The sequence below is a fragment of the Oncorhynchus mykiss genome, chromosome 13 (assembly GCF_013265735.2).
Source record: "Oncorhynchus mykiss isolate Arlee chromosome 13, USDA_OmykA_1.1, whole genome shotgun sequence".
NCBI lineage: Eukaryota > Metazoa > Chordata > Actinopteri > Salmoniformes > Salmonidae > Oncorhynchus > Oncorhynchus mykiss.
Window position 1 is genome coordinate 16324187 of NC_048577.1, and position 23085 is coordinate 16347271.

Here is a 23085-nt window from a genome sequence, read left to right on the forward strand (position 1 = left end):
TATAAAGGAGGACCTTACAGGGTACAACCCCAGAGACAATAAGTTGTACCCCTTTAGGAAAATATCTACACCTTTATTTCTGAGAGTGTACCTGTAACTGCTGCAGCTCCCGGATGTTGGCGTCACACTGCAGTTGCAGGTCTCTCATCTGGTTCTCATGTTTCTGATGCTGGTGGAGCCTCTCATTCTTCTGCCTCTTCTCCTCCTGGGCTGCAAACTGTCAAACACACAGAAACATCTCAGTTATTCAACTCCCACGAGTATTAAAATAGGCCCAATTACAGTTGGAACTTGCTACATGCTTAATTTGCACTGGGAGTCTCAAGCTTGACCTAGCATTGCCTAAAGTACTGTAAATCCTTCAGTGCCTGGGAAAGTCCCTTTGACTTGGATCAACAAGCTCTGAGACTTTACTTCTTTCTCCACTGAAAGCAATGTCTATAATCCCTCATTAGCTGGCAGCATTGGCGCAAAACTGAAAGTGCGAACCACCGCATTTAACCATGGCAAAGTGACTGGGAATATGGTCAAATAGAAACAGTGTAGTTATTCCCTCCGTAAGGCAATCAAACAAGCAAAACGTCAGTACAGAGACAAAGTGGAGTTGCAATTCAACGGCTCATACAAGAGACGTATATGTGGCAGGGTCAAACAGGCAATCACGGATTACAAAGGGCAAACCAGCCACATCACGGACACCGACGTCTTACTTCCGGACAAGCTAAACACCTTCTTCGCCTGCTTTGAGGAAAACACAGAGCCACTGACGCGACCCGCTCCCAAGGACTGTGGGCTCTCGTTCTCCGTGGCCGATGTGAGTAAAACATTTAAGCGTGTTAACCATCGCAAGGCTGCCGACTAAGACGGCATCCCAAGCCGCATCCTCAGAGCATGCGCAGACCAGCTGGCTGGAGTGTTTACGGACATATTCAATCTCTCCCTAAACCAGTCTGCTGTCCCCACTTGCTTCAAGATGTCCACCATTGTCCCTGTACCCAAAAAAGAAAAGATAACTGAACTAAATGACTCACTTCTGTCATCATGATGTGCTTTGAGAGACTAGTCAAGGATCATATCACCTCTACCTTACCTGACACATTAGACCCACTTCAATTTTCTTACCGCCCCAATAGATCCACAGAAGATGCAATCGCACTGCCCTGTCCCACCTGGACAAGAGGAATACCTACGTAAGAATGCTGTTCATTGACTATAGCTCAGCCTTCAACACCATAGTACCCCTCCATGCTCATCATTAAGCTTGGGGCCCTGGGTCTGAACCCTGCCCTGTGAAACTGGGTCCTGGACTTCCTGACGGGCTGCCCCCAGGTGGTGAGGGTAGGAAACAACACAGGGGTGTGCTCAGCCCCCTCCTGTACTCCCTGTTCACCCATGACTGCGTGGCCACACATGCTTTCAACTCAATCATCAAGTTTGCAGATGACAACAGTGGTAGGCCCAATTACCAACAACGACGAGACAGCCTACAGGGAGGAGGTGAGGGCCCTGGTGGAGTGGTGCCAGGAAAATAACCTCTCCCTCAATGTCAATAAAATGAAGGAGCTGATCGTGAACTTCAGGAAACAGCAGAGGGAACACGCCCCCATCCACAGACAGAACCCCAGTGGAGAAAGTGGAAAGCTTCAAGGTCCTCGGCGTACACATCACTGACAATCTAAAATGGTCCACCCACACAGACAGCGTGGTGAAGAAGGCGTAACAGAGCCTCTTCAACCTCAGGAGGCTGAAGAAATTTGGCTTGGCCCCTAAGACCCTAACAAACGTTTACAGATAAACAATTGAGAACATCCTGTCGGGCTGTATCACCGCCTGGTACGGCAACTGCACCGCCCGCACCCGCACGGCTCTCCAGATGGTGGTGCGGTCTGCCCAGCGCACCACCGGGGGAACACTGCCTGCCCTCCAGGACACCTACAGCACCCGATGTCACAGGGAGGCCAAAAAAATTTCCTTGGGTGTGCTCAGCCCCATCAAGGACATCAACCACCTGAGTCACGGCCTGTTCACCCCACTATCATTCAGAAGGCAAGGTCAGTACAGGTGCATCAAAGCTGGGACCGAGAGACTGGTAAACAGCTTCTATCTCAAGGCCATCAGACTGTTAAATAGCCATCACTAGCCAGCTACCACCTGGTTACTCAACCCGACATCATAGAGGCTGCTGCCCTATATACATAGACATGGAATCACTGGCCACTTTAATAATGGAACACTAGTCACTTTAATAGTGTTTACATACTGCTTCACTCATCACATATGTATACAGTGTATTCTATGCTACTGTATTTATTCAATGCCACTCCAACATTGCTCGTCCTAATTCCATTCTTTTACTTTTAGATTGTGTGTATTATTGTGAATTGTTAGATACTACTGCTCTGTTGGAGCTAGGAACACAAGCATTTCGCTACACCATAATAACATCTGCTAAATATGTGTCCAATAAAATTTGATTTGATTATACTTTGAAAATAACATCTAAATATATAGGTTTCCACTCTCAGTTATGTGTTCTTTGACCTTTATCTCTCACCTGTTTGACCTTCTCCCTCTCCTGCTCGGGTGTGATGGGGCCTCCAGTGATTCGGAGGCTCTTCTTGAACATGGCCATGCGTGTCTTGGCCTCGCTGCGCTGGATCTTGGGTAAGCGGGCCCTCTCCTGTGTCTGCCTGTTCTTCATCTCCTCAATCAGACGCTGGTTGTAGCGCTGCATCTGCTCCATCTCCTACATACACACACAGAGAGAGACAGACGGAGAGAGACAGACGGAGAGAGACAGACGGAGAGAGACAGACGGAGAGAGACAGAGAGACAGACAGACAGACGAAACACAGAGAGAGAGACAGACAGACAGAGGAGACACAGAGAGAGAGACAGACAGAGGAGAGACAGAGAGAGAGACAGACAGAGGAGACACAGAGAGAGAGACAGAGAGAGACAGACAGAGACAGACAGAGAGACAGAGACAGACACAGAGACAGACACAGACACAGACAGAGAGCGAGAGAGATAGAGAGAGGAAGAGAGAGAGAGAGAGAAAGAGAGGAAGGAGGGAGGGAGAGACAGAGGGGGGGAGTGGAGAGACAGGGGGAGGGAGGGAGGAAGATAGGAAGGAGGGAGTGGAGAGGGGGGGAGGGAGGTGATGTAGGGAGGGTGGGGAAGAGGAGGTGGGGGGGGGGCAGAAACATCATTAGCTTCCATAGAAATTAGATATGAGATATTAGAAGGGTTGCCAAAGTGTTAGGCATGTAGTTGTCTTGTCAACATTACTCAGTCCGCATTTGGCAAAACAATGACGCATTATTGTTGAATGCAGAAACAGATATACCCAGGCATATTTCCAATCTGATCTAAAATGTTATGAGTCAAAACTAGTCATTCAGTATTATGCCTCACTTTATCCCCCAAACTGTTCAGGTATTTTGCTCCTAGTGGTTCTGTTCAGGACTAGGCTTATGAGATCTGATCCTGAATCGGCTGTTTGTCTGTCTGGAAGCTGTACTGTACCTTCTCGTGTCTCTTGAGCAGCTGGTGTCTCTGCATGAAGTACTGGTCTTTCAGCTGTTGTTTAAACAACTGGTGTTTCTCCTGTAGGTGACGCTCTTCCAGCTCCCACATTGCTGCTTCCCGTGCTGCCAGGACCAAAACACACAAACTCAGTACAAGGAAACACTGCATTACACGGAAGTTCAGCATATTATTACCAGATACAATACCCCACCATTGTAATCACATCTTTCATCCGTATTCCTTTGTATTTGAGGTTGACGAATTTTGGCACCCAACAACAAAACAACATGTCACTAGATTTGACTAACTGGTTAGCTTGGAATGTGTTTGTGAGACACTTCCTTCAGAAGTTAATTTTCTTTCCCTTTCTAACATGGTTCATACCATTCAAATCAGCAAGTCATCGAGGCCTACAGCTTGTGAACATTTCTGTGGAGCTTTTTCTGTAAGCTGATGTGTATGGGATGACTGGAATCTGACCAGGCAGGGTTAGTGGGCTGCTGTTCAGTTCATGTTAAATTCTCAGCATCAATAGGTATTATAAACTGGGTGGTTCGAACCCTGCATGCTGATTGGCTGAAAGCCGTGGTAAATCAGACAGTATACCACGGGTATGCCAAAACATGTATTTTTACATTGGTAACCAGTCTATGATAGCAATAAGGCAGCTCAGGGTTTGTGGTATATGGTCAATATACCACGGCTAAGGGTTGTATCCAGGCACTCTGTGTTGTGTCGTGCATAATATTGGACATATACCACCCCCCCTCCCGTGTCTTATGGCTCAACTAGAGTCAAGGCCTGACGGAGCCTTAGGTTGAACTCTGTAGAGCTTCCGTTTTCAGTTATATACTGTGTCACTGTGGGTTTGCGGTTTCCATCTCACACACATACAGTAAGGTTTACCATATTTCCTTTAAGTACGCTGGTGATAGCGGCTAGGGTAGACTGTGTTTCTATGTGGTGACTCTGACCTTTGTAAGGTACTGTATCTATCCTACTGCAATGTGCATCTGTGCTACTTGCATCTCACACAGAGCTTATGCATCTTCCGTTTGTGGTTAAGGCCGGTTTCTCCCCTCTGAGAAGGTGCTATGACTGAGTACCTATCTATAGTCTATGTGTCACGCCGAGAGATGCATCTTCACCTCTGAGGAGCTGTTGTTTGTGGTTGAGACAGTCTCTCTCGATGGTGGCCAGCTCGTGTTTGTGTTGCTGGATGATCTTCTTCAGGGCACAGTCCAGCTCCTGCTGCTGTTTCTGCAGGAACTCCTGCTCCTGAGGAAGAAGAGGGAAAGACAGCTGGATAAGTGAAGATTCTCTATATGCCTCTCAAACGCAACTCTGGACCTCCAAGCCAGTTCCACTGCATTTTTTCCATTGTTCCCCTCTAATTGAGAACTTATTTAGACCTGGGACACCAGGTGTTTGCAATTCATTGTCAAGCAGAACAGAAAACCAGCAGGCTCCTGACCTCTTAGGCTCAGAGGTGAGTACCTCTGCTATACACTGTGTGATCCAGACAGAAGAAGAGAGAAAGAGAGTGATTTAGTCAAATGAAAAGGCCATTAGCAGGCCAACTGAGACCAAATTCACAGAACCAAAACGCACCAGGAGTCACAGAACACACTGTCATTTCTTAGTTAGTTGATGAGTTGTTACACTTACTCAGATTGCCAGTACAGCCCTAAAACCAGGCCTACAATGTCACTTGATTAAATTAAGAAACACCAGGAGAGAACTGTGTCGGTACAGTTTAAGAGATGAACAGAAGAGAGATTCAAACCAACCGTAAGAGCTCGGCAAACAAAAATCCACAGGATGAAGATGCCAAAACACACGTGTCTGTCCGTCAATTTGGAATGGCTGTCTTCACCTCACCTCAACTGCTCTAGTTCCCCCAGTCGATTCCAACAACACGAGAGAGAGTCACCTTAGAGTATTGAGGCTGGCAGACAGGTCTAGCTTGTTGATGTTTACCCCACCCCACCAGGACAGACGCATAATCTGACCAACCCTACTGTATGGGGTCTGGACTATGGGTTTCCATAATTTTTTTAATATATTTTTTAAGGAGTTTACCTGGGGATAAGTATGGCTTGAGTTAATGTACCACACTGTGGAAGCTGGCAACAATGTGGCGACAGGAAGTAGACTAGACGGACTAGATGTGCTGGGTCACAGAAAACGTAGAGCACCGGACATCGACTGGCGGAATTGATTCGTTTTATGGGCAATGCACTATGAATGTTGTTTTTTTTCCAGGTTGATTGAAATGCTAAGTTCAGGGTTGATGACATTTCCTCTACAGAAATGTGCCGGCCAAATCCCAAAATAGAATACTGCTGCATTCCCTTTAAACCAGCCCTCCGCATATTGATCAGTCCAGGTTTTAAGGAAAGGAGAAGGCCCACAAAGCATTCCACACACACACACACACACACGCACCGATATAAACCCTGCCGTCTCAAAGTCAGTGAGTGAATCTACTGCCATGTGAGAGAGCAGGAAGAGAACACATTTCAAACCAAGGGGGAGGGCATCTTACTACTTACATCCTGCATGGGGGCGTTGAAGAGAGTGCAGGAGGACAACTGAAAAGATAGAATCATACCCTGGGCCACTCCCTGTAGATCACAACAGATTAGACCTATACTCTACTAAATCATAACCTGTAGCCGGAATGCCAGTCTATTTGTTGCATTACTGCCAACACTCGTTATCATGCATGACCGTAAGGGAAAAGGAGTTGGCAATGGTGCACAAGCAGACTGGCACTCAGGCTCCATACAGCACAGTAACCTGGGCCACACAACAGATAATACTCTACTAATCATCAGCCACTCATCCATAAAATGCTGGCTAAGTTAACCATTACACCGACACACTGTTACACCCCCGTAATATACAGGCAATGTGTTCCACTGTGATTCACAGGCGGGTGGATTGTTAGAAAACACATCAATAGTGTTGGACTATACTGTAAATTGTGCTGGAAGATACTGTAAGCCTACTTGATTCGTTTTGAATGAAAATGATCGACTGTAAAATTATACATAAATAAACTCTATTTTCAGCCAAAAACAAACCACACAAAAGACAAGTTTTGGGGGAAAAAAAAAGAGTAGCCCAAAAATTCCCAAAGGGGCTAAATGACAGCAGTCTTGAAAGCAGCCAACAGAAGAATAGTAGACTGACATTGAAGGGACAGTCCAAGTAGGAAAGCCACACCAACAGTTTCCCCACAACAAACTACCTCTTCACGTGGAGTTGTGATTATGTCCTTTTTCCCCCGTTTCACCACAGCGTTTCTCCTGTGCCGGGGCGTGAGTCGCATTTCCTGTTTGAACTATGGCATGAGGCAGCCCAAACAAACACACCACAATGACAGCAGAAACAACACAGACACAACAACAAGGCTTTGATATGGATTTGTGTTTCAACTCATTAGCCAAAGTCTATGAGAAGTCGCCTGACGCCAGATTTGTATGCGTGCGCTACATAAACCAACATCACGGACTATAGTCCCGTCAGAATCATTTGGATACAGCACATAGGCTACAGATCTGGGTTTCGGTGACGAGAAGTGACAGTGTTCAGACCGATTTAGACACAGGTTATACAAACCCGATGAGAGAGATATCTACTGTAACCGCGGGTGTGTCAGTAAAACGCTAACTGCTCTAAATAGGCATTGGATTGTCGTGTTGATTGGGCTATCCTCTTACGATGGCACACTATGGGATTAATACTGAGGACGAACTGGGGTGCACATGGATAAACATCTAAACATTCACATGACTGTCAATGCTAAACAAGGAAACCCCTTCCAAACAAGATTGAGAATATATCACCTTTGTCAGCTGGACTTAACTACCCTGTGAAACGTAAGATATTGAAAGTAAGACTAGTTTATAAAGACTAATTTATTGTGGCATGATGTCGCCAATGCATGCATATTAACTACTTTTAGTGATCCAGTTCAACAGTACATCATGCATATTAACTACTTTTAGTGATCCAGTTCAACAGTACATCATGCATATTAACTACTTTTAGTGATCCAGTTCAACAGTACATCATGCATATTAAAACCACTCTTAGTGATCCAGTTCAACAGTACATCATGCATATTAAAACCACTCTTAGTGATCCAGTTCAACAGTACATCATGCATATTAACTACTTTTAGTGATCCAGTTCAACAGTACATCATGCATATTAAAACCACTTCTAGTGATCCAGTTCAACAGTACATCATGCATATTAACTACTTTTAGTGATCCAGTTCAACAGTACATCATGCATATTAACTACTTTTAGTGATCCAGTTCAACAGTACATCATGCATATTAAAACCACTCTTAGTGATCCAGTTCAACAGTACATCATGAATATTAAAACCACTCTTAGTGATCCAGTTCAACAGTACATCATGCATATTAACTACTTTTAGTGATCCAGTTCAACAGTACATCATGCATATTAAAACCACTCTTAGTGATCCAGTTCAACAGTACATCATGCATATTAAAACCCCTTATAGTGATCCAGTTCAACAGTACATCATGCATATTAACTACTTTTAGTGATCCAGTTCAACAGTACATCATGCATATTAAAACCACTTCTAGTGATCCAGTTCAACAGTACATCATGCATATTAACTACTTTTAGTGATCCAGTTCAACAGTACATCATGCATATTAACACCACTCTTAGTGATCCAGTTCAACAGTACATCATGCATATTAAAACCACTCTTAGTGATCCAGTTCAACAGTACATCATGCATATTAAAACCACTCTTAGTGATCCAGTTCAACAGTACATCATGCATATTAACAACTTTTAGTGATCCAGTTCAACAGTACATCATGCATATTAACTACTTTTAGTGATCCAGTTCAACAGTACATCATGCATATTAAAACCACTCTTAGTGATCCAGTTCAACAGTACATCATGCATATTAAAACCACTCTTAGTGATCCAGTTCAACAGTACATCATGCATATTAACTACTTTTAGTGATCCAGTTCAACAGTACATCATGCATATTAAAACCACTCTTAGTGATCCAGTTCAACAGTACATCATGCATATTAAAACCACTCTTAGTGATCCAGTTCAACAGTACATCATGCATATTAACTACTTTTAGTGATCCAGTTCAACAGTACATCATGCATATTAAAACCACTCTTAGTGATCCAGTTCAACAGTACATCATGCATATTAAAACCCCTTTTAGTGATCCAGTTCAACAGTACATCATGCATATTAACTACTTTTAGTGATCCAGTTCAACAGTACATCATGCATATTAACTACTTTTAGTGATCCAGTTCAACAGTACATCATGCATATTAAAACCACTCTTAGTGATCCAGTTCAACAGTACATCATGCATATTAAAACCACTCTTAGTGATCCAGTTCAACAGTACATCATGCATATTAAAACCACTCTTAGTGATCCAGTTCAACAGTACATCATGCATATTAAAACCACTCTTAGTGATCCAGTTCAACAGTACATCATGCATATTAAAACCACTCTTAGTGATCCAGTTCAACAGTACATCATGCATATTAAAACCACTCTTAGTGATCCAGTTCAACAGTACATCATGCATATTAAAACCACTCTTAGTGATCCAGTTCAACAGTACATCATGCATATTAAAACCACTCTTAGTGATCCAGTTCAACAGTACATCATGCATATTAAAACCCCTTTTAGTGATCCAGTTCAACAGTACATCATGCATATTAAAACCACTCTTAGTGATCCAGTTCAACAGTACATCATGCATATTAAAACCACTCTTAGTGATCCAGTTCAAAAGTACATCATGCATATTAAAACCACTCTTAGTGATCCAGTTCAACAGTACATCATGCATATTAAAACCCCTTTTAGTGATCCAGTTCAACAGTACATCATGCATATTAAAACCACTCTTAGTGATCCAGTTCAACAGTACATCATGCATATTAAAACCACTCTTAGTGATCCAGTTCAACAGTACATCATGCATATTAAAACCACTCTTAGTGATCCAGTTCAACAGTACATCATGCATATTAAAACCACTCTTAGTGATCCAGTTCAACAGTACATCATGCATATTAAAACCCATTTTAGTGATCCAGTTCAACAGTACATCATGCATATTAAAACCACTCTTAGTGATCCAGTTCAAAAGTACATCATGCATATTAAAACCACTCTTAGTGATCCAGTTCAACAGTACATCATGCATATTAAAACCACTCTTAGTGATCCAGTTCAACAGTACATCATGCATATTAAAACCACTCTTAGTGATCCAGTTCAACAGTACATCATGCATATTAAAACCACTCTTAGTGATCCAGTTCAACAGAGCTCATCGATAGCCTGGGAAAACAACTCATTTCTGCAAGAGTAGCTTAGTATATTTTTGTCTGTCAATAAGTGTTGTTGTTGTTGAAAAGACAACTATTCCTTGTCGTCTTGTCCTACCAGCACTGACTTTGTTGATAGCTTCTTTACTGAGGAAAAATGTACTTGCGACAACGGTGATATTCTCACCAAGCTATCTTTTAAGGTGACTGTAAGTTGTTCTGGATAAGAGAGTCTGTTAAATGACTAAAAGGTCAAATGTAACAGCAAGACATTGTAGTGAAAACAATCCTGCAAATCACAGACAGCCAATGAGAGTCCAACCGCTGCTTAGCCTAATCTATGACAGATCAACATGTTTCTTTTCCACAAATGTACTGTACACCGCAAGCACACCCACAGCCAGACCTTTACAGCATCAGTTACAACATTCACATACCACACACACACACACTAGTGTTGTCATGATACCAAAAATGTGACTTTGATAACGATTCCAGGTTTATTATCATGGTACTTGACACCATCACGATACTCAATATCAGAAACGATACCACGGCTAAAAAAAAGGCGCATTGCCAAATGTACAGAATGGCACTTGATCCAGATAGCCATGCATGCGTTAATGAATCAATTAACCCTAACCCCCTTATATATATTTTTTTTAAATGGCTCTGCCTTTTGGGCCCCTTATGTTCTTGGGCTCCGAGGAATCGGCCCCTGTAGGCACCTGTATTAAATCAGGCCCTGGGAGTGAGTGCTTGTTTTGGCTGATTTAACGTGGTAACAGATGACAAACAATCCATTTCCCTTCCATTCGTGGCCTTGTTTTATTGTACTGATCAACAACATTTGCATGGCAGAAGCAATATCTTCTTTTATAAACGTGTGCGCTGTGTCTTTAACAACTTAATGACGTCACTCAAACACAGTGACAGGAGAGACCCGAGGCGAGGGAGACCAAGTGAATGAATAACGTGTTTGGCAACGACCGTGTGGTTTTTGGTGACAAATCAGCTTTGATATCGGCATGTGTTGCATTATGGTTTGCATTATTATCACAAACAAAGTACTAGGGTGGTGAATTGATGTAGACTTCAGCTGTAAGCTAGCAAGGAAAGTTAGCCTACAAAGCTGGAAGCTAAAAAAGTGATTTTATTACATTGTAAAGTGTTATTGCCTGTAATGGACATTGTTTTGCGAACAGTAATTAACAGTTGCTCAATATCTACGTGCTGTGTTGCATTATTCAAGTGTGTTAACTTCTGCGCAGCGTGAGTGGGGAGCTAGTGTGATACAGCCTAGACGCTTAGAGCAGGACAGACTAGAGTCAGTATGCAGCCCAGACTCCCAGTGTGAGCAGTGGTTCTTCAGGACAGACTACAGTCAGTATGAGTGGGGAGCTAGCATGATGCAGCCCAGACTCCCAGTGCGAGCAGTGGTTCTTCAGGACAGACTACAGTCAGTATGAGCGGAGATAACGCGATGCAGCCCAGACTCCCAGTGTGAGCAGTGGTTCTTCAGGACAGACTAGAGTCAGTATGAGTGGGGAGCTAACATGATGCAGCCCAGACTCCCAGTGTGAGCAGTAGTTCCTCAGGACAGACTACAGCCAGCAATGGGTAAGTGAAGCAGGCACGGTGCTCTCACGTTATAAGTGGACCGGGCTGTGCTGATAGACAGACTTGATCCTCTCTCAATCAGTAAACGACGTGAGACACATTTGACAGAAGAACCGAAAGTACCAAAAATTCTAGCACTGAACCGTTTTTCATGTTCTAGTATAGAAAAAGTCCTGACGTTTGGGTATACCGTGCAACACTAACACACACTGCCCTCTACTTCCTTACCTCTTTCTTGCGGTTCTTGAGCATGTTCTGGAACTTGGACAGCTCCTTGTCCTGCTCGGCCTTGATGCGCTTGGCCTCGTCCCTCAGCCGGTTGGTGTGCTCCTGCTCCAGCCTCTCGATGGTCTGCTTCTGCTGTCTCTCCAGGTTCTCCACTTCCTGGTCGTAGTGGCGCTTCTTACTCTGCAGAATGAGGATGTCATTTTGATTCGGTGTCGGCTCGTCCCTTTCACTAGAAATAGAACTGGTATCCAAACACTGGTCATCAATGAATGACTGGCATATTACAGAAAGCCATGGCATTTCAATGGCATCCCGTTTGCCTTGGATTTACTAGCTGGCTAGTGGATTCAGTCTCCGTCTAAACTGTGAGTGGCAGTTTGACTGACATACAGAAGGATTTACCTCGTCCAGAAATAAGTAATGACGTAACAGGAGCAAAAGGCACATGGAAGCTGTGGTGTGGTGTGGACGGGACATACCTCTGTAATACTGGGCAACGACTAACTGGTCTTACTGGGCTAATTCAGCTTACTGTTTCAGAGCCGTGTGTGGTTTAGCATGCTCCTTCGGGATTGGTTGTGACCACACCAGTCGGCAACCTTCCGTCACTGTGCTAGGTTGGACACAGTAAGACTGGGGCCAGGGTCACGAACAGGCAATTATAGTACCATAGCACTACATGCAATTGCAGTACTACACGGTACCTGTCGATAGGTCTCAAAGCACCTCCCATTGAGGCGTTGACAACAAAAAAAGGATAGTGACTCACGGTCGTCTCCTGTTCGAAACGGCGGCAGATCTGCTCTTTCTGCTGCTGCAGTTTATTGCTGAGCTGCTGCTGGGCCCTCTGTTCCTCTTTCTGCAGGAGACGCAGCTCCCTCAGCTCCTGACGCCTGGGAGAGGAGGGGGAGGAAGGAAACCGTGAGAGAGGAACACCTTTTTCTCCAAAAGGAGATTAACCAACCCAAAGCAATGGAGGAGGGTCTCTCGAGAGACCAATGAAAACGTTATATTACAAGACATCTCGATGCACGCGGCTCAGTAGCACTTTGATATGCAAATGGGCTGAGGTCAAAAGGGGGTGCAAAGCAATATTAGGAAGGTGGTCCTAATGTTTTGTATACGCAATATACTAAAATAGCTACATTCACTAGTTCATTCAGTTCAGTTAGAGCTTAAGCTTGAGCTTATACCGCGGGAGAGATGGATTATATCCGTGCATAGTATTGGCATATATTTCAATGCATATTGCTCAACGTGCTAATTCCTGCAAACAAATCTTTACCTGAGGAACCTCATCTCCTCGTTCTTGGTGTCATTGTCGGTGATGATCTTCGACGTCGTCACGCTAACCTCGACTCCATCCACCACGAACCTACGGGTCTTCTTCAGTGTCTTCTTCTGGCGCTTGGTGTCCTGAAAAACAAAAATGGTGGCAATAAATATACCATCAATATACTGTAGTTGGACAACTTTATGGGATAAAGCGGTCATTATAAACATTACAATTCATAAGCATTTATAACACCGATAATAATGTATGAAGCATTTACAATGGTGTATTCATGAGGGTTATTACTGGATTACTTAGCTATTACCAGTGGATTTGATCAAAGACATTCTCTAAAGAGAGTGTATTGTGATGCCGTACCTGTATGGAGGGGGGTCCTGGCTCCTTGGTTTTGGTCAGGAAGCTGGAGATGGACAGGTTCATGTCTATGCTGCCGTTATCTGCAGCAGAACTACTCCCAGAGTCCGAATCCCTCTCCTTCTCATCCTTAGACTTCACTGGAGTCCCTGTCTCCGCAGTTGGCTTATACTCCACTCTCTCTTTCTCTCCTTCCTCCTTTTTCCAGACCGCTGAAGATGCAGGTGTGAGTTTGTCGTCCACCTTAGTCTCCTCTGGGGTTGTCACGGTAACCTTTGCTTCCCTGCTAGGATCCTCGTTGGCTGGTTCTTCCTCAACTTCCATCTTGCCTTCTGTTGGCTCTTCCTTGGCCTCTGACCCTTCTGCAGTGATCTCGTTCGTCTGGACCTCAGCTGTGTCCACTTCCTTTTCATCTTGATTGGATATGGCCAGTTGCTCCATCTCCTTGTCCCCTATGGTGACTTCAGCATTGGAAACGGTTCCTTCTGGTTGGGGCTCTGCTGGTTTCTCAGCTGGGTCTGAAGAAGCTATCTCACTGGGTTCTGTTGGGGAAACCTCTGTTATTTCTGGAACCTTCTCCTCCGTCACCTCTACTGGTTTCTCACTGGCTTCTGTTGGGGAAACTTCTGTTATTTCTGGAACCTTCTCCTCCTCTTCCGTCACCTCTACTGGTTTCTCACTGGCTTCTGTTGCCTCTGCATTCATTGGAACACCAAGGGTCTCATCCATTTTCTCCACTTCTGCAGGGACAGCAGACTCCTCGACGGAGCCCGTGTCCACAACCAGGTTCTCCTCTGGCTTGGCGACGCTTGGTTCAGGGACCTTTTCAACAATCTGTGGTGTTGGGATAACCGGTTCAACCTTCTCCGGTAAAGACTCCAGGATGGAGGCTGAGGGAGACTGAGGGAGTTTCTCATCCTCCGTGCTGGCAACACTGGCATCGGACGGCGCACGTTTGTGACCCTGAAGAAGACGTGATGAAAATCAAAATGTAGGTTCAAAATAATCAACAGATCATGTCTAGATTAGCATATTCAAATAATAGAAGATTCTAAATATATCCTTCTAGCCAATAGCCACTCACTTTCCTTATTTTTGTCAAATCAGCACAGACTGTTCTTAATGAAGGATGAAGACCACAGAAAAAATACACACTGTCCATCTATAGCGTTTCACACTCTCATCTGGTTCTTTTCCTAACTGAGCTGTCTGTGGTGTGACATACCCGTTGTGTCTCGCCATCCTCCTCCTCCTCTTCCTCCTTGTGATCCTCAATCTCCTCGTAAACCTCAGCCTTTGCTTCAGCGATCAGCTCCCTCAACGGTCTGCTGTCTGTCACAGTACTCAAAAATGGATGCTGCAACGATAAGAAAAAGAGAAAGATGCACAATATTGAGAACACTTTTAGATTTAAAGACTATTATGTCCCCTTGAAGTGTACTACTTACATTGCCCCTGAAAAGAGAACATCAATATTTGTGCGATTTCAATATTGCAGTCAAAGAGGTGCAATTGAGACACATCACACAAATCAAGATTTAAAGAAAAATACACTGAGTGTACAAAACCTGACAGACTGACCAGGTGAATCCAGGTGAAAGCTATGATCCCTTATTGATGGCACCTGTTAAATCCACTTCAATCAGTGTAGAGGAAGGGGAGGAGACTGGTTGAAGAACGGTTTTGAAGCCTTGAGACAATTGAGACATGGATTGTTTATGTCTGCCATTCAGAGGGTGAATGGGCAAGACAAAAGATTTAAGTGCCTTTGAACAGGGTATGGTAGTAGGTGCCAGGCACACCAGTTTGAGTGTGTCAAGAACTGCAACGCTGCTGGGTTTTTCCACACTCAACAGTGAATAAAGAATGGTCTACCACTCAAAGGCCATCCAGACAACTTGACATAACTGTGGGAAGCATTGGAGTCCACATGGGCCAGCGTTCCTGTGGAACGCTTCCTAAACCTTGTAGTCCATGCCTCTGAGTTGAGGCTGTTCTGAGGACAAAATGGGGTGCAACTCAATATTAGGAAGGTGTTCCTAATGTTTTGAACGCTCAATGTATATTTAGTCAAAAATGTGAAGTACAATCTTCATAACAACCTGATTAATAGACAAAGCACACGGTCTTCCCTACTGTACGGGTACTGCAGTCATAATGCATCTCTTTTCCAAACAACAAAACCCAAGTCTTACCTTGTCCTTCTTTTGCCAGGACACCCGCTGAACATAATCAACCGCCGGCCTAAGAATTTGCAGCTTCGTCGCTATCAACACGTTCGTCGGTGGTAGGCTACTGTTCTTTCACGCCCTTTTTGGGCTTTTGGTAAAAGATACCAACGATACTCCTGTTGTACTGTCCCACACTGAGCTCATGTGCGTTTATGTCCTCCGTACGCCATATCTTCTTACTGTCTGCCTGGAAGTCATTCTGTCTAGCTTGGCGGTCGCTCTTTAAACCCTTTCGGAAAGAAAAGCCTGTTGTGCTGACGGAGGCGCAGAGGGGATAAGTAAGCGTCGTTAGCGCGCTAGCTAGCACACCAGGTACCTGGCTGACACAGATGTACCTTAGATGCACCGGCTGAGCAGCTATCGGATCATGATCAGGGCCAATATGGCCAAGTATTTAATTTGACAGGTGGCCGTGGGATGGATTGAAGAGGAGTGTTGTGCTCGGGGTTGGGGGGGGGGGGGGGGGGGGAAACAGGAGGAGGTGGGGTGAGGAGGAGAGGAGGTGGGGTGAGGAGGAGAGGAGGTGGGCAGAGGAGAAGAGGAGGTGGGCTGAGGAGAAGAGGAGGTGGGCTGAGGAGGAGAGGAGGTGGGGTGAGGAGGAGAGGAGGTGGGCTGAGGAGGAGAGGAGGTGGGGTGAGGAGAAGAGGAGGTGGGGTGAGGAGGAGAGGAGGTGGGCTGAGGAGAAGAGGAGGTGGGCTGAGGAGAAGAGGAGGTGGGCTGAGGAGAAGAGGAGGTGGGCTGAGGAGAAGAGGAGGTGGGCTGAGGAGAAGAGGAGGTGGGCTAAAGAGAAGAGGAGGTGGGGTGAGGAGGAGAGGAGGGGGCTGAGGAGAAGAGGAGGTGGGGTGAGGAGAAGAGGAGGTGGGCTGAGGAGAAGAGGAGGTAGGGTGAGGGAACAAAGGGGAAAGTGAGGGCAAAAGGGGGGAACAGGTGTGTCACCATTACCTGTAGAAGTTGTGCCACATTCCATCTGTTGTCCACATTCTTATCGAGACACTTTCTTAGGAAATCACTGAACTCGGGAGACCTGAAGAGAGTGAATGGAGATAATTTGTAATAGCTACAACATTGAAAATGGGTTACAATTAAACAGTGTCATGTATTCCTCTCAAAGGCATTGAGCTAAATTAGAGTAGATAGAACCATCTCAACAGATATGGCAAGTGCAGAGAGGAGTGAATTAGTGATACAATCTCTCTAGGCAAGAAAGTGCAAGAAGAGGAACATTGTGACAGCGTATCAAAAGGGCATTTCTTCCTTCCCATGTAATTGAGGGTTCCTGAGGCCAAACCTAGACAGAAATAACTTGTCTGCCAGGCTGCCACATCACTGACTGACACGCCAGACTTACCAGCGCGACGGCTGCATCAGGGTAGGCGGATCGGCCTTGGCTATTTTCAGCAGGACTCTCATTGGGTTCATCTCGTGGTTGGGAGGCTCAATCTGGGCCATCTCGATCAGAGTCACCCCCAGGGACCAGATGTCAGCCTTGTAGTCGTACGGACGGTCCTTAAACGTCTCACACATCACCACCTCCGGGGCCATCCTGGGAAGAACGGATAAAAAAGAACCAATCAGAGGATATGAAATGTTTCAGTGAAATATGAATGACCAATGAAAAGGGGACAAAATATATTAGGTGAAATGTAAATGGCAATGAAACGAATAGTGTGGAAATGTGTAATTGTATAATTTCTGTACAGTAATATTAGGATTTTGTAGGCTATACATTAAGGTTTCTATAAATTGAAATGCAAGTAAATATTTTTTTGGGGGGGATACATTAAAAAGTATATCAAGTTGACTGGTCAATTCAGAAGAATGGGGAGAAATAGTAGTTTGATGAATTACAACAATATGACAGGTTTTCATGTTTGACTCACCAGTATGGCGTCCCGATGAAAGAGTCTCTCCTCTGTAGTGTTTTGGTATTTTTGGCCGACACACCAAAGTCAGCTGAAACACCAATGGGAAAAGGTGCTGCTGTTAGCAACTAGGGTACAACGTGTTGTTCATAAGAATTAACCTAAGCCAGGGGTATTCACCCTGGGGTCCGCGGCCCCCTAGAGGTACTGCAGAGGGTCCGCAAATATATACACAGTATATACTGAAGTGATTTAGATTTTTTGGTTTTACTTAAATGTTTTTATTAATATCGCTAGCATCAACAGAATATTTTTTTTAAATGGCATACACTAATGTTCAAAAGTTTGGGGTCACTTAGAAATGTCCTTGTTTTTGAAAGAAAAGCACATTTTTTGTCCATTAAAATAACATCAAATTGATCAGAAATACAGTGTAGAAATCGTTCATGTTGTAAATGACTATTTTAGTTCAAAACAGCAGATTTTTGATGGAATATCTACATAGGCCCATTATCAGCAACCATCACTCCTGTGTTCCAATGGCACATATAATGATGAGAGGCAGTCCAGTGGCGGGAAGTGGGAGGAGCAGACATTCGACAAATTTACTCCTTGATTAAACAATACAGTTCTCTTCCAAAACCTACAATGTATGTTATGAACAGAGTGCACTAAGTTTTGTAGACTTGACCCTTTAGAAACAATTAGAAAAAAATACATTGTTTAGGAGGGCAAGGGCAAATTGAGTTATTGCACACCCTCAGTTCACAGACTAGGCGTTCCCTAACAGAAACATGCAAATACATGCTGGAACGCGACAATAGGATTGCGCTAGCAGATGCTTGGCTCTGCCCAAACCTGGCTTGTTCTGCCCACTAAGCTTACTTTTCTCCCATTGGGAACAACACTGGTGGTGTATCTTGGGTTAGTTACCAGCATCTTTGATGATGATGTCGGAGGTCAAACTAATGAAAAAACTATCTACCAAATCTATTCATTTAAACATGTTATTTACTTCTCCTTGCCAGTATCATTCACCCGATAAGACGTGACATTTTTTTTTTGCTAACGTACGATAGTGGTCCCAGGGTCGCTGGCTTTCCTGGGAGGGGGTCCCTGGCCAAGAAAATGTTGAAGACCCCTGGACCAAGCCAATCTATACAAGTTAGACAATGGTTTCTGAAATACATATAGGCCTTCAGCCAAATCCAGGCCTATTCAAAAGCATAACAGTAATCATGTTAGCGACGCAAAAAACACGCAACAACAAAACATCTATTTTTACGTTACGTGTGCATCTGAACGATGACATCATGTGTTGTTTATAGCAGAGTGTGTGTGTGTGTGTGTGTGTGTGTGTGTGTGTGTGATGAATCTTTCCCAAAAAGTCTCTCACTGCCTGTCACTGACATGCAAACAGGCACTTTCACAGCCACCTTTGTTATGTCACTGTACTGACACAAAACCCTACTTTGTACTGCATTATCACATCAAGCCTGTTACAGGCACAAAGTTATGACTCATCCTAATACACAACCTACTGCATGATGAGTCTGGAGCTTACTGTGTGGAGCAGCCCTCACTGTGTACCAATATGACAGAACAATGATGACATGCAGGCTTTCCTAACACGCAATCGATTTGTAGGCAGTTAGCATTGCCATAATTGAGTGACATAACTGATTCGTAGATGACAGCTACAATATTACGTGATGGAACATTTCTGTCTGTATATTGTGTTATAAATGTTATGATAAACCTAACAAACAAAGACCACCTTATTCCTCTATTTTTTCTTCCACATCTGCTCTAAACATATTTGGTGTTTCATAGCGGTGATATCATGCTTTTATTTTTTACTAAATGCACCAACAGATGCAACATCCAAGAATGCACTTCTATGGTGTATCCAAAAACTCCCCCTGGCCCTACTAAAAGCGGCAATATGTAACTTTTTGGTGAACCAACCAAATTCACATAGAAATGTGAGTTATAAATCCGTCGTTCTCATTGAAAGCAAGTCTAAGAAGCGGTAGATCTGTTCTGTGTGTGCTATTTCTATGATTCCCGTTCTTATGTTTAGTTTTTAGGTCTTTTACTTTTGGTTTTGTACACCAGCTTCAAATGCTGAAAATATGCTTGCAAGTATTGCAGCTAAAGGTGGCACAACCAGTTATTGAGTGTAAGGGGGAAATTACTTTTTCACACAGGGGAATTGTTTGTTGCATTACTTTGTTAATTAAAGAAATAAAATAACTATACCATTTATTGGTTATTTGTAAACTCAGGTTCCCTTTATCTAATATTAGGTTTTGGTTGAAGATCTGATTACGTTCAGCATTAAAAAAATATGCAAAAATTTAGAAAATTAGAAAGGGGGCAAATACTTTTTCAAGGCACTGTGCAATATTTTGGATTATTGAAAATATATTTCAAAGTAGTTTAGATGGTACAATGATTCTCTACACATTGCTTGTTTAGTCACAAACTGAAATTAGGCAAACTATTATAATTTTAGCAACCAGGAAATGGTGGAACGACAGCCGAATAACCTTTTTTTCTAAGAGTGTATGGTAATGCATTCTACCTTAGTGGTGTGCATTGACTGTAATAGTGTCTTCTACTAAAGGACTAAATGTACATGTTAAGCACGCATAGTTGGTTAGGGCAGTGGTTTTCAAACCTCTACTCGTGGACCCATGCACGTTTCACAATTTTGTTGTAGCCCTGATCTACATCACCTGAAACACCTATCCAAGGGTTTGATTGTTGACAAGTTGAATCAGGTGTGCTAGCTGTGGAATAGTTCTAATACATGGAACGGCGTGCGGGTCCCCGGCGAGAGGTTTGTGAAACACACAGGGTTAGGTAACTCCCAGCCCCTCTTCCCCAGTCTCTTACCCAGTTTGACGTCTCCGTTCAGGGATAGCAGGATGTTCCCAGCCTTCAGATCTCTATGGATCACCTTGTTGTCGTGGAGGTAGAGGAGGGCCTGGAGGGTCTGCTTACACACCACCCGGATCTGGGGCTCCGTCAGGGGCCTCTCTAGCTCTGAGGGAACGGGGCCACATAAACACACACTTAGCATTCCTCCTCACACACTGGGTTTCACTCACGCAGTCACACACACACACACACGACTGAATTAATGAAGAATGTTAATACTGATACCTTATCAATGTAGTATGAGCGTGGTCTACATCGTGTTGGTGCTAATCACTGGTAGTTCAATATCAGTTAACTGTTACTATACTGTTATATCCACCATACTATTGTTAAATACATTACCATTGTTACCAACGATTTATCGCTCATCTGCTTATCACATTCTTTAGAAGTAGGAAGACTGACTCACCCAGCATGACGGCATCCACCGCTCCACCCGCACAGAACTCTATCAGGATCTGCAAAATAAGAGAAGAATGGTTACAGTAGGTGCAGCACAGTGGATTAAAGAAACCTAACAGCCTTCATCTAATGAGGTTAAAATACCATAACAGCTTAAATACCACAGTAACAGGTAAACACACCATACATTTACAACACGTGGTCTTTGTCAGTGGAGTCCTGTCTGGACCCAGTAGCCTTACAATTCAATGCAAAAGGGTCTTATAAAAGGGTCTCAAGTTCAATGATATCAAGACGCAACACACTTAACTCTACCTATCCATAACGTAGGCCTAAGTTGTTCCACTATGGACCAGCAAACCCTCTCCCCTCCATACCATACAACACTTTAAAAGTCTCCTTCTTTTAAAGACCAAACTCCCGGTCTGTGGCCGTATCCTTAGAGTGTTTCAGAGTAGGAGTTCTAATCTAGGATCAGTTTTCCCTTTTAGATCAATGGATGAATATGATTATATGGACATTAGAGAGGACCTGATCTTAGATCAGAACTCCTACTGAGACGTTTTGAGCATACAGGCCCTGCTGTGTAAAACAATCTGAAAGTGAGTTGAACAGTGAACCTCCTCCTGCCCAGGTTCAGTGAATGAAACCTGCTGAGCCATAAATGGTTTCAAGAAGCTCTCAATATGGCTGCTTTGCGCCGCTGAGGTAAGAGGATTGGCCAGAGAGGCCATTCTGTTGCTTTGCTCTGAAGGCTTTCTCAGAGTATACACATGCAGCCTAGCCTAGTGGAGCTAGCCAGAACTTAGCCCTTTCCCCAAATAGGATTAGGAGTTTCCATGCACGCCTCAGGTGGGAGGGGGCTATCTTTAGCTGGAGCAGCGATGAGGCTAGGTATTTGGAGGAGAGAGACACCTAGCCATTCAGTGTAGGGAGGTAGCATCGTTAGACTAGCATAGTCCTGATACGTCAATAGACTTTGGACTGTATCAGGGATATAACCTAGCCTAGCATGCTGCTAACACTACGGATACAAAAGAGAAACAATTAGGCTAACAAAAACAAAATAACAAGCTAAAGTGATCCACGGCCCTACTGTGCTCAATACAGTAAAAATGAAGTTAGTCAGGGCTGAGTAGAATAGGGAAATGCTACTGAGAGGGAAACAATGTAAGACATATTTGCTGAGAGGTGCCAAGAAGAGGAAGACAAAACACACTTCCTCAATGTAACAGTTAATGAGAAATTTTAGGTACGCTCTATTCTCCTTCTGGCTAGCATTTAGAGAGAAGTTGACCTGTTCACCTATTGAGGTTTAGAGTCAAACATCATTATAGCAACAATGACCCGTGTGACCTTTCTAAGAAGAGGGGGTAGATCTTTAATATTGCAGATAGATTGTGGCTTCCATCAATGTAATTGTCTGCATCATTTCCAATCCCCCATATTTTTTGTGTGTGAATATATATTATATATATATATATATTTTGTGTGTGTGTGTGTAAATATATATATATATATTTTTGGTGTGTGTGTGTAAATACAGTGCCTTGCGAAAGTATTCGGCCCCCTTGAACTTTGCGACCTTTTGCCACATTTCAGGCTTCAAACATAAAGATATAAAACTGTATTTTTTTGTGAAGAATCAACAACAAGTGGGACACAATCATGAAGTGGAACGACATTTATTGGATATTTCAAACTTTTTTAACAAATCAAAAACTGAAAAATTGGGCGTGCAAAATTATTCAGCCCCCTTAAGTTTTTTCCTCCTAACATAACAATGGTCATTATGGCCAAATGGTTCTATTTTTGTTTCATCAGATCAGAGATCAGATTTCTCCAAAAAGTATGATATTTTTCCCATGTGAAATAGCAAACCGTAGTCTGGCTTTTTTATGGCGGTTTTGGAGCAGTGGCTTCTTCCCTGCTGAGCGGCCTTTCAGGTTATGTCGATGTAGGACTCGTTTTACTGTGGATATAGATACTTCTGTACCGGTTTCCTCCAGCATCTTTACAAGGTCCTTTGCTGTTGTTCTGGGATTGATTTGCACTTTTCGCACCAAAGTATGTTCATCTCTAGGAGAAAGAACGCGTCTCTTTCCTGAACGGTATGACGGCTGCGTGGTCCCATGGTGTTTATACTTGCGTACTATTGTTTGTACAGATGAACGTGGTACCTTCAGGCATTTGGAAATTGCTCCCAAGGATGAACCAGACTTGTG

General features: G+C 43.8%; 1 protein-coding gene across 3 annotated transcripts in view; it reads right to left on the reverse strand.

Annotated features, from left to right (window-relative positions):
• LOC110485781 (STE20-like serine/threonine-protein kinase) overlaps window positions 1-23085 on the reverse strand; it is a 36005-nt gene that overhangs the window by 4677 nt on the left and 8243 nt on the right. Inside the window, exons 3-18 of one of the 3 annotated variants that reach the window (XM_021556940.2) lie at window positions 20868-20916; window positions 20414-20563; window positions 17531-17603; window positions 16999-17193; window positions 16593-16674; window positions 14645-14776; window positions 13423-14382; window positions 13057-13187; window positions 12541-12664; window positions 11772-11951; window positions 6788-6880; window positions 6087-6158; window positions 4680-4809; window positions 3529-3653; window positions 2555-2746; window positions 92-217 (exon numbers count right to left, since the gene is read on the reverse strand). In XM_021556940.2, the coding sequence (XP_021412615.2) occupies window positions 92-217; window positions 2555-2746; window positions 3529-3653; window positions 4680-4809; window positions 6087-6158; window positions 6788-6880; window positions 11772-11951; window positions 12541-12664; window positions 13057-13187; window positions 13423-14382; window positions 14645-14776; window positions 16593-16674; window positions 16999-17193; window positions 17531-17603; window positions 20414-20563; window positions 20868-20916 (2814 nt within the window). The remainder of the gene's footprint in view (window positions 1-91; window positions 218-2554; window positions 2747-3528; window positions 3654-4679; window positions 4810-6086; window positions 6159-6787; window positions 6881-11771; window positions 11952-12540; window positions 12665-13056; window positions 13188-13422; window positions 14383-14644; window positions 14777-16592; window positions 16675-16998; window positions 17194-17530; window positions 17604-20413; window positions 20564-20867; window positions 20917-23085) is intronic. The other 2 variants (XM_021556941.2, XM_021556943.2) reach the window with 2 other exon arrangements.